General features: G+C 34.0%; 1 protein-coding gene across 6 annotated transcripts in view; it reads right to left on the bottom strand.

Moving 5' to 3' along the window:
• LOC144239969 (uncharacterized) overlaps positions 1 to 16,873 on the bottom strand; it is a 277,882-nt gene that overhangs the window by 247,851 nt on the left and 13,158 nt on the right. For all 6 annotated transcript variants that reach the window (XR_013337545.1, XR_013337546.1, XR_013337544.1 and 3 more), the window contains exon 2: positions 7,951 to 8,080. Coding sequence is in view for 2 of the 6 variants with exons in the window: in XM_077774225.1 (XP_077630351.1) it covers positions 7,951 to 7,997 (47 nt within the window). In the remaining 4 variants the exon portion in view is untranslated. The remainder of the gene's footprint in view (positions 1 to 7,950; positions 8,081 to 16,873) is intronic.

Here is a 16,873-nt window from a genome sequence, read left to right as displayed (position 1 = left end):
AAAAATTACTTCACTAATTGTAGAAATTCACAGTTCTTTGGTGTTGTAAAACAAGCTATGCCTAAACTATGGTCTATTCCTCCCCCTAGGTATACAGCCCACTAAGTCAATGACCTCCAAATTGTATATTTAATCTTTAAAATGTTTTAAAGAATCATAGAACTCTTTTTCAGTGGATTTAGATTCTCCCCTTCTCCATGACAATCTGAAGAGGTCTCTAAAGCTTGATTCCAGAACCTCTGCATTACAGCATGACTCCTCTATGCTATCCAGTGCTCCAACTGACAGGTTTGGGTGAAATAATGGTTCATTGGATACTCATTTTCCTCATAGACATCATAAGAAAAAAGGAGAAAAAAATGAAAGGATTGTGATATAGTAAAAGAGTTTTGTACCCTTAGCTCATTTTTCTTTAAAGTACAAAAATGATGTGGTATAGTAAAACAGTTTGCACATTGTTGGATATTTTTTTGAGCACTACAAAAGGCATAGCAAACCTCTGCAAAAAAGACATATTGACCTTTCCATCTCATTATAAAATTAATTTGTATTATTTGACGGAAGGAAAATACAGGGCAGAAATCACCTAAGAAAAACACCTAAATGTGGAAATAAATGTCTTTAAATGTTAGCCCAACTAATTTACATATTTTTTTCTCTAAATTTAGCTGGAATAAAAGTGTATAATTCCAACTTGGTCTTGAAGCACAAATATAATGGGCAATGGGCAAAAGCAACTGAGAATTCTGACCTAAAAGGAATGGAAAGGCTGTACCACATGGCCAGAGGGATGTGGAGCGTTGTGTGGGGAACTGCCCAGTACTGAGAGCACAAGTCTGGATATTGCTGTCATTGCTTCGCTCCACATACCACTTGGATTCTAGCCAGCACCCAAGCTGGCCCAAACACTGTCAGCATTCTCCACTCCTCAAGTTGTAGAAGACATAGATGAAAGCTCAGATTTATTTTGCACCTTCAATAAATCCCTGTTTATAGTATGATAACTGAAAACTTCTGGAGATAGACTTTATGAAACAAACAATATTTGTATTGCAATCAATGAGTGTTTGAAAAAGTATAAAGTACATTACTAAACTAATATTTAACTGTGGAAATCAATTTTTTAAATGTTTACCAAACTTATTTACATATTTTTCTTAGAATGTATCTTAAAAAATGTGTCTTCATTCATCTTGGCTATAAAACTCAGATACTGTACAATGGGCAGAAAGAATAAATTGAGAATCGGTGGCAAGTAGCCAAAAGGAAAAAGGCCTATGAAACATTCAGATTTTTGCCAAAAATAAAGATATCTCTGCCTCATTTTGAGCAGAATTCTTTATGCTCAGATTTTGTTATTCTGATAAACAAAACTCTTGAATTTTTTGTAACTGTTTTGTTTGTTTTTTTACTCTATATTTAAATAACTTTTATTGCTTTATTATATTTTAATAAACCTTGTATATAACTGGGAGAATGAACTCATCTATACCAAACATTTATTAAGAATGCCCTCAGCGGTACCCATTACAGGACACCCTACAGTTCTATTTAGTTTTGTGCAATGAAGCCTTCCTGGAAAGCACTGTGTCAGGTCATAAATTCCATCTTCCAATCCTATCCCACCTACTGCCAGCCAAAAACATTGCAGCCAAGTGTATCTGTCTAAGGTGTACTTCTGGTCCTGTTCTTCCTTGCTTCAAAGTCATTTACTGACTCCCCACTGCCTGTTTACCAAATGCTATGCATTATGCTTATTACTTCGAATAGCTAAGTTTCTTTAATCTTTATAACAACTCCAGAAAGTAACACTAATATCTCTGCTTCATAGGAGAATAATTTGCTTAAAGTCATACAGCCAGTAAGTGGCAGCAAGAATTCCTAGGCAAGTCTAGCAGACTCACATGACCATATATTTAACTATCACTGCAACACTTTTTAAACATGCCAGAAACTACTCTAAATTTATCTCTCAAGATGCCTTCACATAAGTCCTACACTCCATCGAGAATGGTTTGTCTGCTGTATAACTTATAGGCCAAGAATACACTTGGTGCCTCTCAGTGAATGTTGTTAGCGTCCATAAAGCAGGCTTTGTGACTAGAAAATGCCATCATGCTAAAGCTTTAAAATTTCTCATTCATGTGTGAACTTTAAGAAAATAAAAGACAAAAGAGAAGCAAACAAAAAAATAGACTTAAGGAACAGAGAACAAACTGGTGGTTGACAGAGGGGAGGTAGAGAAGGGTAAGGGTGAAATAGATAAAAAAGATTAATAATACATTTAACATGTTGAGCACTGAGTAATATATAGAATTGTTGAATCATTATACTGTACACCTGAAACTAATAAAACACTATATGTTAATTATGCTTCAATTAAAAAAGTTTTAAAAAGTCCCAAATTTCTTATTACAATCTACCAGTTAAACATAATTGAGAAAAGAAAATTTCCTTCTTCGCTGATAACTTTCATCATTTCTTGTAACATTCTTAAAATGTTACATAGATCTCCCTAAAAATGGAAAAACTACTCTTTTACTCAATATTATAGAGTTCCCTCAAGAAACAGTTATTTTTTGGAAGATTTATTTAGCATTTTTTTTTTTGCTTCCTACAATGTTATGTTATACATTCAACATATTAGAGGATATTAGTAAAAAATAAAATATTTTAGAGATTATCCTTAAAAGTAAGCCCATCACAGATTTTGATCTGAATTTATCTCTATATAAAGAAATAGACTATTTTTATATCAAAATGGTTCGATTAATGATTATAAGTTTAGACAAATTGTGACCTGATGTACAATACGTAATTGTTATTCATTACTATTCAAATTTAGGAAAAAATGACTCCTCATACCACAGTATAAAATATTTAAATACAGAGTGATGTTCCTTTTAACAAACTATTAACAAACTGAATGCAAATGAAGTAATATGGCTGAGTGAGTGCAATCTGAAAAAACAACCTTCAGGGTCTGTATGTTGGGACTAAATACTGCTATTCGCTAACGTTTACCATGTATCTACCATGTGCTCAGTTTATATGAATTATCTCAACTTTAATCCTCATAACACCTACAAGAGGTGTTACTGCAACTATTACTGAATTGCACGAATGTACCTGTTGTTATCCCCCTTGTATATATGAGTACAGTTAGGTAGAAGGAGTTCAGCAGCCTGCCCCAGATGACAAAACTTCTAGCAGGTGAAATTCAAAGCCAGATAGCCTGAATGCAGAGCCTACACCCTTATCAACCATGCTGGTTGACTGCCATATCCTGCAGATGTTTTCAATTATACAGCTGCATCTAAAGATATCAGGCATGAAACGATGGTGTAATCTCTACTCCACTATCTAAATTCGAAAAAAAGGAACACATGTTAATCCCTGAATTGTTGTGTGGTTTTTGGTTTTGGTTTGTTTTTTTTTGTTTTTTTTTTTTTGGTGGCTGCCGGAACAAATTACCACAAACTTGGTGTCTTTAAAAAAAAATTATTATCTCAATACTTCTGGAAGCTGAAGGAAGCAAGGAAGAGACTCTTCCCCCAGAACCTCCAGAGGGAGCATGGCCTTGGTGACACCTTGATTTCAGACCAGTGATACCAATTTTGGATTTGGAGATTCCAGTGCCTACCAACTTTTTTTGGCTTATGGCTGTATCACCTCAATCTTCAGGGCCAGCATCTTCAAATCTCTCTCTGTTCCATCTTCACATCAGCTTCTCTGTCTGTGTCAAATCTCTACCTCTCTCTTAGCAAGGCTCTTGGGACTACATTCAGAACCCAGCCAGTAATTCAGGATGACTTTTGCATCTCAAGATCTTTTCCAAATAAGATAGCATTTATACTTTCCAGGGATTAGGACTTGATATCTTTGGGACCATGATTCAGCCTACTCATTTATCCATCTATAAATGTAATGCCACCTGTATGACAGAAATATGTGGCCAAAAGACAAAATATCAAGAGATTTTTTCAAGTAAATAGGTTTGAAGAATTTTCTTCAGGCTGGTGTTCTTCAGCAGTTTTTCCCATGCCTTCTACATCTGCATTTTTACCTCCTCTAACTAGAGATGAAGCACATTATAATAACATACTCATTTGGGTAGCCAAATCATCAGTGAGAGATAAAAAAAAATAGTAATCACTTTTTCCATGACGCTATGTAAGTAGAGTAATACTTCTAGGTAAAATCTTGTTTTATAAAACAAGAGGTCTCTTACTGCCATTTTCAACAACATGGATGGACCCGAGGCCATTATTATATTTTATTAGTGAAATAAGTCAGACAGAGAAAGACAAATAGAGGATGATCTCACAGATAGAATCTAAAGAGCAAAACAACATGAAACAAACAAGCTCTTAGATACAGAATACAGATTGGTGGTTACCAGAGGTGGAGACTGGAGGGTTGGGCAAAACAGGTAAAAGGAGTCAAAAGGCACAAACTTACAGTTATAAAATAAGTAAGTCAGGGGGATGCAATATATAGTGCAGAGACTATGGTTAATAATACCGCACTACATAAGTGAAAGTTGATAAGATAATAGGTATTAAAAGTTCTCATGGCAAGAAAAAATTTTTTTACTAACTACATATGTTGATGGATATTAAGTAAACTCATTGTGGTGATCACTTCACAATATATAGAAATATTAAATCATTAGGCTGTACACCTAAAATTAATAATGTCAATGTTACCTCAATTTCTTTATTATCAAAAAAGGATATTCAAAAGATGAACAATAAAAATGTCAACATGTTTGGCTAACAAAAAAAAAGCCATTTAGTACATGAGTTCCTATTCTGTCTATGCCAGGTTACAGGGCCAGTGGCCTTGTCAGCATAATAAGTTTGGCATTTAGATATAGTGACCACATGGTGAAAGGAAAAAAAAACTCAGGATCTGATAGACATGGAGTTGGGATATATTAAGTCTGGACTCTGAGCATACCACATTTAACTGAAGAAGTAATCTAGGAAAAAAGATTACCTAATAACACAGGAGTATAACAAAGGAACTTAATTCTAATAATTCTAATCACAAGCTTGCAATTTAAATGATCTTGGGATTTAAATCCATGTGAATTGCATGGCATGGGAGTTCCAACACAGGCTACTGATATCTCTAGGACATATGACAGAAACAAAACCAGCCCATATGGTAGAAAATACATGCTCAGGATAACCACACACATACACACACGCACACACACACACACACACAGGGTCTCATTGAAGATAAGCAAGCTAAACTAACAAAACACAATAGGAAACACAAAATCATGAAAAATAACTAGCAGATGAAATGGACAGTAGGATTAGACTCTAAGAACTGCAGAAAATAAAACAGTATGATAGAGATTGCATAAAATGAAAAACCTTAAAGTGATTAAAGCATGAAGAGTAAGCATTTTATGACTTCATATAAAAGAACAAACTTATTTTAGAAGGAATGAAAAGTAAGCCAATATTATTAATTTTTTTTCATTTGATTGCTTTATTGTGGCTGGACTGTGAGCTTATTATTAAGCTGAAAAGTAGCCATAAGAAAGGGAAAGTCCTTAAAATATGAGAGAAAATAAGTGATAGAGCAATGCTCTGGAGAAAGCAATTTCATCAATGCAAAGTTTAGCCTTAAGCAAAAGAGTAAAAAGAATGCCTTAATTTTTAAATTAATATGTACAGGAGATAAGTATGCATGAAGTTGAGGATATTCAGCAATAATAAGAGAGTAAAGAAAGAGGAAGTGAGTCTAACATTAGGTGAAGTAGAAATGATTTAGATATGACATTGTAGAGATCTAAGCGGTTGTCAGCCCATAACCATATTTTATTCATGAAAAAAATATATTATACAAAGCTAAATTATACATAGGCCATAATGCCCTTAAGGAGATCAGTCCACCAGAAAAAGTCAGACTTGTTCACATATAACCAAGATAGCTAAAATGCCATCCATCCCTCCTTTCTCAATATATACATATTATTTTGTTCTTTTCTCTTTCATTTTATGATATCACATAGCATTTTGTGTTCCTCTTTCTTCCCAATTCTCTAAAGGGACACATCAAAGTGGAAATGTTTGCCATAGTGCCAACCTAAATTCAGGCTCCTTTCCACAGTTTTACGCTGTGATCTCTATAGAAGCTCATCCAGAGCTCTGGAATGATTTGCACTAAATACATGAAGGAGATGAAGAGTAAGAGAAGTCATTAAAATTATTCTGTCTCTTCTGCTCCCAGACCCAAACAGATGTCACTTTTAGGAAAAGCATGACCCACATATCCTAATGTGAAACTGACTTTTCTCACACAGTCAAAATATTTTAAAGATAGACAAAATCAATCTCATTGACCATTTCTCAAAATCCTGTCCTTGAATATTAAAAGATATGTTTCAGGAAAGTAGAAGCTTCAAATATATATTCTTAAATTTCATTTAAGATCACAGATGCTGATTAAAGTTTTCATCTTTTAGATATATTTGAAAAAATATTGCACTAAACAAGAAAAGGCCATTAACATTCATTTTAAATGCAATTTATACTAGCTTTTGGTTTTCCAGCAATAAATGTAGAGATAAATAAAATCATTACCATGTATTTTTTAAGACAGCAATGTTTATCTACACATGTTGCTAAAGAAGGCAAATTTATCATATATGTCTTTTATTTTAATTTCTCAGGATTAAAATCATTTGCACCAACTCCAAAGAAATTGTAATATATCTAAAGATAATTACAACTTTCTTTTCTATATTTAATTATGTTTTCTTCTAAAGAATAAGCATCATTCATCAATTAACTTCATTTTATGGTTGGCATATTACATAGAACCACTGAAGCAGAATAAAATGTAAAAAAAGGGAGAAATAATACTGAGAGCCTGCCGTCCTCAGACATGCCAGGTCATTTACTTCTTTTGACTTTAAAAATCTCTCTATTCATTAGTATTCTTCTTTTTAAGCACTGTAGAAAATACAGACTGTATGTCTAATACACTATTTCTAGACTAAGCATTAACAAAGTGTATAAATTCATGTGGCTACTCAGAGTGACAACTTGAATTTCCTTAATATATAGTTACTTTCTCTGAAATTAAACAATTAATAAGCCAGCAGCGATGTGAATCATAAATTATTCATACTTAGTCTACCAATGAACATTAATCAATTATAAAGAGACACAGAAATTAAGACCAAGAGAAAGAGTCAACCATAGCCTTTTAATAGTGAGACTCTGTTAACCCAGTCTCTTTAAACATATTTGATTTGTATAATAACATCAATATGCACAGCTATGCTTGCTGCTCAAGTTTCTAACAAAATAACCAATTTATGAGTATACATATGCTGTCAACCAGTAACAAGAAATACTCATCACAATTCTGTGGTCTTTGACTAAAAGGGCTTATTAGAGTTCTTTCAAATTATTGTACCTCATCAAATATTTAGTATTAACTCTCCTGGCTTCCCAAAGAATTTGAAGCACACTGAGAAACATCTTTAGAATTCTTTCATAGTTTGAATACCAATATCTTTATACCAATACATATAAAATGATAACAATCACAAAAGCAAAACGTCCACCAGGACAATGGCCCCAGTCAGTGAGTGGTGAAGCATTACATCCTTAACAGACACAAGTTCAGCTGCAAACTTATGACTTATAATTACCTAATGAGGAGTTCCAACAGGCTTATTCCCAATGCATATGATTTCCAGATTATGCAAGTACCCATTCTGATTAATTTATTTAAAATCAGTCAAGGAAAGAGCTATAGTTCCCAGTGTTCATTTTTACCAAGAGTCAAGCAATAAAATAATGACAGTATATAGATGGCAAATAGGGATTTAAGTAGAGAAATGGAATTAATAAGAATAAAAAATTGGAATAGTCATTTAGTTATAACTAGCAATCAAATATTAATGCCAAATATTACCTGGAAATAGGCTTCAAATTATTCTTTGCTTGATGTTCTGTAGACATGATGTGTTTGCTTCTCACCCAAAACAGGAAAGGACCATTGACAGGTATCACTGGATGAATTATTATTCACGGTTCTTTGGAAGCTAGAAGAAATAGAGAAGCTAGGTTTACAATATGGGAAATTAAGAACATTTGAGTCTTTAGTCTTTTAAAAATTTTCTGTGTCCTCAAGCATTCATTAAAGACAGGGCAAATGTTTTCCTGATTTGATGTGATGGTCAGTGCAGGGTGGAGGGGAGCAGAATCAGGTTAGCATTACCAGTACTTTGAAAAGGTCATTGCTAGTAGTTATCATTCAGCAAATGTAACATTGCAAAATCCTGAAAACTCCCATGCTCAGCTTGAAAAAGCATTAACTACCTGTTAGTCCTTTCTTTCAAAATCAATCAACAGATATATAAAGTCCTTAATAAACACCAACACTATGTTAAGTGTTGTGAGATATTTATCTATACATCTATATATATCTATATAACTACACATGTAAATTTAAATATATATTTAATATATAGCTATATATATATCTCAGATGCAATTGCTAAAATGTAAATTAATTTATAATTTATACAAAATAAAAACACTCTACAAAAAGATAAGTTACATGCAATAAGATGATATAGATAAAAGCACTACTAAAGTACAGACAAGGTAGATTTCTTCAATGACTGCCAGCATGGTTACTTTGTTAGAAATGCAGATTCTCAGACACCACACCAGACCTAGAGAATCAGAATCTGCATTTTAGCAGATGCCCAGATCTTGTGATTTATATGCACAATCAAGTTTGGAAAGCCCATCTTAGATGTTTTCATAAGCAAAATGGTACTTAAATCAATTGTTAGACTAATGAGTTGTCCAAGAAAGATGAAGAGAAACAGTCCAGGAAATTTCAGGCAAGTGGTTAGAAGAGAACAAACGCAGAGCATGAGAGGATCTGAGACATGTTCCAGGAAGACTGTAGCCTGCCAGTTTTGCTAGGGCAAAAGATTTTATTCAGAGAGTGCCAAAAGATAAGTCTTAAAATGTAGAATGGGTCCGTGTAAGAGATGATCCAAAAGTTAGATTGAGAGAAATACTTAGTATTTTTAGAGTTCAGTGCTTTTGGAATAAAAGTGATTTCACACTGTTCAGATTCCGCCCTTCAGAAATGAAGAATTCACTCTGTTAGCTGCCTCGAGTATTGGCTGCTGGTGCCTTAAAGTTGAGACTTCCCTTGAGAATTGCCCTCAGCCAAAGGGGGTTGCTTCACCCAAGTTTACACCCTCTTCCTGGAGGCAGGTTACATCCAGTACTGGCTGATGTAGGGGAACAAAACCTTGGCTTCATGGCTTCAATTGAGGCCACATCATTGAAAAACTGTCTCAAAGTCAGAGTTCCCTGTGGAGTGAGATGAGTTATCTCGTACAAATGCATCTCATTATGGTAACTCTCTCTCTGCTCACTCCTGCTTTTCTCATTCTCTCACAGATGTTGTTCCCGAGAGAACTTCGTAATAAATCTCCCACACACAATTCTCCATATCAAAAAAAAAAGCCAAAAAACAAAAAAACTGACCCCTTTCCTCAAAAATGTATTTCACTAAAATAAAATTATTAGTTCTAAAAAAATTTATTCTGATATTATTCTTTGGTTACTTGTTTAATATGCTGTAACAATCCATCTAAAATGTATATTTCTCAATTTTTAAAAAGGCAGGAAATGTGCTGTATCCCTTTAAAAAATAATTTCACTAAGATAGGGGTGCCTGGATGGCTCAGTCAATTAAGCATCGGACTTTGGCTTAGGTCATGATCTCACAGTTCATGAGTTCAAGCCTCGCATCAGGCTCTCTGCTGTCAGCACGGAGCCGGCTTCAGATTCTCAGTCTCCCTCTTTCTCTGCCACTACCTCGCTTGCAATCTCTCTCTTAAAAAATAAATAAAAATTTAAAAATCGTAAAAAAATAAGTATATAATTTCACTAAGATAAATACAGATGTGGGTATAGAATAAATATGTAATTCTCATTTAATGAATTTTAAAAAACATTCCTTTTGCTTCCTTTTATGTTAATATTTCTGTGATATGTCTAAGATAAGCAAATGAATATTTTTAGAAAAGCATTTCTGAACTAAGAACCATCTCAGCTGTTTTGTGTATCCCTGTTACAGCACTTGGAACATAATAGACGCTAAGTAAATATTGGTTAATTTAATGAAAAAATGAGTACATTTGTACAGTGCATTGCAGTCTACCAAAGTTTTTATTTAACCTTCCTGAAAACTTCAGGTAATAGCCTCAGTTATAACAGGAAGATAAACATATACAGAAACATCTAAGTTTTAAAAAACACAGAGTCCCAGGTTCACCACAGACTTTCTGAGTTAGAGTCTCGATAGGTTTTCATTACTTCTCAAACTTAGATGTGTATTAATTCCTAACAAGTTCCTAAGTGATGCTGATGGTCAGTGTCTCACACAACTAGGTCAATTTCACAAGTTAGACCAGTAATGCTATATTGTTATAGAGCTCCTCGGGGGATTTTGAGCTGTGGTTACTAAGATTTTTTTTTTTTTCCAAGTTGTGTTCAGGCTCTTCTCCCAGAGATTCTGTTTTCATTGGTCCAGGATAGAATCTGGGTACTGACATTTTCTCCTGATATGCAGTCAAGGTTGAGAACCACACTGTAGCTTTTTCTCAAGAATCCTTATTGAGGATTTGGTAGAAGCCGGACTATGCCTGGGTCTCAACACAATGTGCAGGCCTTTTATGAACCCCATGCTATGTCCCTGAACACGTCTGAATTTTCCCATTCACTATCCAAGTTAGATTTGTCGATTCTGAAATATATTTTATATAGCAAGGTGGAATAGAGACCCAAGATAACAACCATTACATAAGTTTCTAAAATTTATGAAGTAAAGGACAGATACATGATTAGAAAATGAAAATGGGTAAACATGACTTAATTATTCTCAGGATTCATTAATAAACTCTTTGAATCTTTAGCAAACCTAAGGGTTCCAGAGAGTAGTCCTATACATTCTCTGAACAATCATTTCATAATCTCAGGATACTATTTGGATGGAGAATACATAATGCCTCTACACTCCCCAATTCCCTCGCAAAATTCTTTACCACAGAAGTATTAGTAAAATAATTTCCTTTTGCTTACATTTTCACCTTTTTTGTAGGCAATCCACAAATATTTCTCTAAAAAATTATAGTCACCCATCATGGCGACTGAGAAATATAAGCATAGTTAGCCACATGTGCATGCCATCAGTTTTTCAGCGTAATATAGCAGGCGGTAAAGCGCAAATATTTTAGCTGAGGTCTCAGCCACTAGATGCCGCTGATGTGTCTGGAGGCCTCGGAAGTGAATTCTACAGAAATATAAAGGCTTACATCTTGGAAAATAAAATGCTGTTACTATGGTGACCAGCTGAGATTATGGATAATGAGAGTACCATGTTTTCCACTCTCTAAGGAGCTATTGTTCTCCGCCTATTGCTCTATGCTGAACATTACTGACCTTCAAAATCACTGGTACTTCCCTTTCTTTAAAAAAAGGGTATTTCATTCAGTACTTTTGCGTGACTGAGAAACTATACACATCATTTATTCGCACACACACACACACACACACACACACATATGGAAAGCAACCATTATTCAATGCATTTATTTTTCTTATTTACATACAGAGGAGAGATCAATGGTCTTAACAGTACATGACGTCATAGTTTCTACAACTTATGTGTTACCAAATTCTTTAAAATTGTCTATCTACAAAGATAAGAGGAATTGAAGAAACTACCTCAATATTTATCATCTGTGTGACAGCGTCACATATCTAGCTAAAGATAATTGTAGGCAAGAACATGTTTTCAATAGAACAAGTATATATGAAATTTCCAGTTTAGTTAGAGGAAATCTTGCAACACAGTTATTTTTCTTCTAAAGCTAGGAATGGACAGGAAAATAGAGTCATGGGGAAATAGAATCTTTTATATAAATGATTTTGGAACAGGTATTAAAAGATATCAAAAGGATAAATGGCATTTATTATTTACTAACTAGTTGTTGGTTATTGATGAGTTTTTAATACTACTCTCTAACAGGAAATCTGTGAAATTAAGATTCATGTCCATGTATTTTTAGAAAAATAAATGTAAAGGAAATGTTCAATGGGTATTGGAATTGTCTATAAGAATACCATACAAAAAAAATTTCCCCAAAATAATTCCTTGAACCTGCATAGCCCAAGGAAATCAAAATTAATTAATACATCTCAAAATTCTAGCAAGGAAGTATTAACGACCATATTTTTCATGTCAAAAGATTTTACATAATAACTAATGAGTATGAAAAGTAATAAATATGTCATTTTTCATAATATATGATGCATTCTCATTATCCCAGAAGACTCCACCCAATCACTCCTTTCAAAAACTATTGCCAAGCTGCTTAAATCTACAGTGAATTTGATATGCCATCTCCTTAGGTCTAGTCTCCAATGGCATTAAATGATTCATAGCAATATAATTTGGTATGTAGTTCTTAACAGTAGCTGCACCTTTTAAAAACAAATAAAAGATGGAATTGGCAAGAAATATCTAGAAATAAATGTCAAGGGACATTGTTAGAATACTAACCTGGTATTTGGGTCATAGTTTCCCAAAATACAGGAAATTCTGAAAGCACAAGTTTGTGGCCACCCATATGCAGCTGTCCCTTCCATGAAAAGGTATTAAAGATATTCAAGGCACTAAAAGCAGGGGCATGCTATACCCCACAATGTATTTTACTCTCTGTTAGTTTCCTAGGGCTTCCATAATGAAGCACCATAAACTAGTTGCCTTAAAACAACAGACATGTATTGTCTCCCAGTTCTGGAAGCTAGAAGTCCAAGATCAAGGTGTCAGCAAAGCCCTGCTCTCTCTGAAACCTGCAAGGGAAACTTAACTTGCCACATGCTAGCTTTTGGTGGTTTGCCAGCAATCTTTGGCATTCCTTGGCTTTCAGCTGCAGTCTCTGTCTTTATCGTCATATGACATTCTCCTTGTGTGTCTCTGCCTTCACATCACCTTGTTCTTATAAGGACACCAGTCATACTGGATTAGAAGCCCCCCTACTCCAGCGTACCCTCGTTTTAACTAATTACATCTGCAATGACCCTATTTCCAAATAAGGCCACATTCTGATGTACTGGGGCTTAGGACCAGTATGTGTGGAGAGGGAAGACATTATTCAACCCATAGCATTCTCCTAATTCTAGATAATATTTGGTATAGCATCAGACCTTAGAAGTTACCATTTCTATTTCTTGACCTACAACTGCTTTTTAGGAGATCATGAGATTTACTATCAGCTTTTTGATGCCATACTCAAGCATTAAAAATGGACTCTAATAACTGCAAAGCAAGATGGACTAGAGACCCAAGCAATATAAGGGATTAACTACAGTCTCTTCTGACTTCTTCCTGAAATCAGGCAGAAATGTATATAAATCATATCGTCTCAAAAAGAACATATTGACTTTTTTTCCATTTGTCACTGGCAACTAAATAATTACCTATACAGATGGACATGAATGACATTGAAAATTATTTTGAGGAAATGTTTAATTTTAATAATAATTGGGGCTTCATATTTTACTAAAGAATTTATAACTTATACCATTCATTCCTTTATGTTTCATATAGTTATGTAAATAAGGAAGTGAAAAAACACTGCCGCTTCATAAATCTGTGAATTAACCTTAAATTCCTTCTGTGCTTCAATCTGCCCAACCAAGGATATTCTAATTATATTTAAGCAATGTAATTTTTTTTCAGACTTTCATCATGTATTCCCATCAAATTCTCTTCTAACTATACCAAAAGATTCTTTCTTCCTCATCCATGAGGATCTACCATATTCCAGGTATGGTGATTGGTCCTGGATTTAAATAGTCTCCAGGAGTGGCAATGGAACTAAGCTGTGACGATACATATGCTGAATCCCAACTAAACTATCCAGCTTTCCCAATGCTCACTGAATATATAGTAAGCCCCTTATATTAGAATTTAAAGAAGAATGCAAAAGGGACTGCAAAATACATATTTTATAAATTACATTTTGATTGGGTTTCCCAACAGTGTTGTTAATGTAATTTACTCTTAGATTTCAATGGAAGCTTTGGATTGCTTTTGCAAGTGTTCATTTGAAGAAACACATGTGTGGCCACATTTTCAACAGCCTAATGGCAATCACCTGTACGTCCTGCCAAGAGCACAAATTAAACATGTTCAACACTGAACCTATCATCTTGTCCTGTAACTAGACTTATTTGTATGCTACTTGCCTTGTTGACACCTTCCCATCACCCAGACTCAAAAATCAATCTTTCCTTTCCTTTTCTTTCTTTTTCTTAATATGCCCTCTATGGGGCCTCTCATCACTTTTGCATTTTAACTCCACAATATTTTTTATTCTGTATTCTTTATTTCCAAAAACACCACTCTCTTTACCTCTCTTACAATGCTAGCTTTCTAAATGGTCTCTCAACTTCCTTTTCCAACATATTTATCTCATTGAACCACAAATATGATCATGATATCTTCTTATATAAAACTTTTTTTCCTTCTTATTGGCCCATGGAATAAAGGCCAAAGCCCTTGTCTACCATTCAAAGTCTTCTGTAATCGGTCTCTTATCTCTGTTTCCTATCTTTCTTAAAATATAAAAGAAATACTTTATTCTTTCCATTTTTGAGATTACAGAATGTAAAATAAAATAAGGATTTTCACTTAAATAAGTCTTTGACAGTTCTACTCAAGATGGCAAATAAATGTACTTTGATACTCGCTTTATGTCTCAAATATATAATAGTGATTTATAAAATATAAAAAGAGAAAGCCAAAAAATTCTTGCAGAATCAAAACCAAAATAGACATATCTATAAACCAGAGTCTCAACAGGAATCAGGACAGAAGTTCATAGCAGGTGGGCTCCTGGACTGAGCAGACACAGTAGCAGCTTCTGCTCAGGCTATCAGCTCAGACAATAGTCCAGAAGGGGATGGGAAGCCCAGAAACAAAGCCATGCATATAGAGGAATTTAATATATGATGTGGTGACCACATATGCCAGTTTGGTCAGGAACCAGTGTCCCAGCTAACATCTATTGTCCTGGTGTTTTGTATGGTTTAGAAAGTATCTTCTTTGTTCATTTCATGTTTTTCAATGATTTCCAATAGTTGCATTAAATTAAGGAGACTATCTCTTATACTTTCAGAAACTTCCATAGTCTGTCCAGTGTTGTGTGAGATGCATTGTCAATGAATTTAGTTAAGTTAGCTTTGCCAGATCCTTCCAGATACAATGTAACTAATAACACACATTCTAAGAAAACATGCAGGGTAATTACTGATAAATATGTTCTGAGAAGAGGAGCTAAAATCTCTTTCCAGGGTCCAGGGGTGAAGAGAAAAGTAAGTGTTTGATGTTGGGTGCTTTTGCAAGCCATTTACGTATCAGCCGGCTTTGCCTTGTCTCACGTTTCGGCCTCTAAGATATATCACACTGCCAAGTCCATCAGTTGGTGCACCATGCCTTGGCCTGAAATTTGTGCAAAACTGCCAGTTCATGTGGTGTTTGGAGACTGAGCAATCATAGGATATGTTTGTAGATATAGATGCAGGCAAAGTAGCTCTACTGTAAACAGTAGGTGGAATGCACCTACTTCAATAATTCTGTCATTTATGGTACAGTTGAAATATATAACTTTTTTATTTTTTGTAAATAAACACTTTTGACGGTGAAATAAAAAATATAAATGCTTATGCTTAATGAAAACTTAAGTACAGAATTTGTGTCTCAAAAGGTTGACTACAGGCATATAACTTTCAAGAAATGTTTATGGGTCCGTCTTATTCACGATAGAGTCCTAAGGTTATCATGACTACATGAAAACCAAAATACACAAAAATATAAAAGAATCATTGGCATCTTGTTTTAAGTTGAAAGTTACTTTACAAAAATCATGCTGAAGACTATAGGTTAACAAAGAAGCTACAAGAAGTCCTTTTTCATACTTCCTTGTGAAGCATGACTTTTCATTTAGATCAAATAATAGTTATTTTAAAATAAGTTCACTCATTTTCAAATGCAAGATTTCTAATATGCAAATGAAAAGTAGAGCAATAGGTGGTAACATGTTGGATCCAGTATTAAATTAACTTCACAGTTTAATGTTTCCGTTTGTATAGGTGTTACTAATTGCTTCAAATAAAATACAGGTTACTTCAAACATTGATTTGATTTTTTTCAACCAATTCATGGAATAATACTACGGATGTTAGAAGTTCATTATGTTGTAGTTTAAACATATAAAATTATTATAAATGTTATTATAAATTTAATTTAAAAGCACAAAGGTAAGATCATCTTTTTTGGTGACACTATACATTTTGCTAGAGCACATTTATGCAGAAATGTATGGATTTTATACTTAGTTCAAAAACACAGACCAATATGAGGAATAAATAAAAGCACATTTAAATCATGTTTATAAAATAGTAAATACTAAAAATTTCAATTTACAGCAAGGAAATACATAAGAGGATGGTCTATAAGAAGATATGCAGCCTTACTTTAAACAAAATGGAATGATATGAAACTACTAAACAAGAAAATATATTTTCATCGTTTTGTGAAAAGGATGCCCTTAGAGCCATGAGCTAGAAAAGAGATCATGACCCAACTCCCCTTCCTGAGGTACATTCATTTTATTTAAAATATGAACAGGATAAAAGCATTGTGTAGAATCCCAATTTTCATTTGTAAATTATAAAATAATTATTATGCTCCTATCAAAACTGAAAGTCAGCCAGTAAGTCATGGCTACATAGAG

Source organism: Crocuta crocuta, unplaced genomic scaffold (genome assembly GCF_008692635.1).
Source record: "Crocuta crocuta isolate KB4526 unplaced genomic scaffold, BGI_CrCroc_1.0 scaffold81, whole genome shotgun sequence".
In the NCBI taxonomy this organism is placed as follows: domain Eukaryota; kingdom Metazoa; phylum Chordata; class Mammalia; order Carnivora; family Hyaenidae; genus Crocuta; species Crocuta crocuta.
This window is presented reverse-complemented; position numbering and strand designations above follow the sequence as displayed.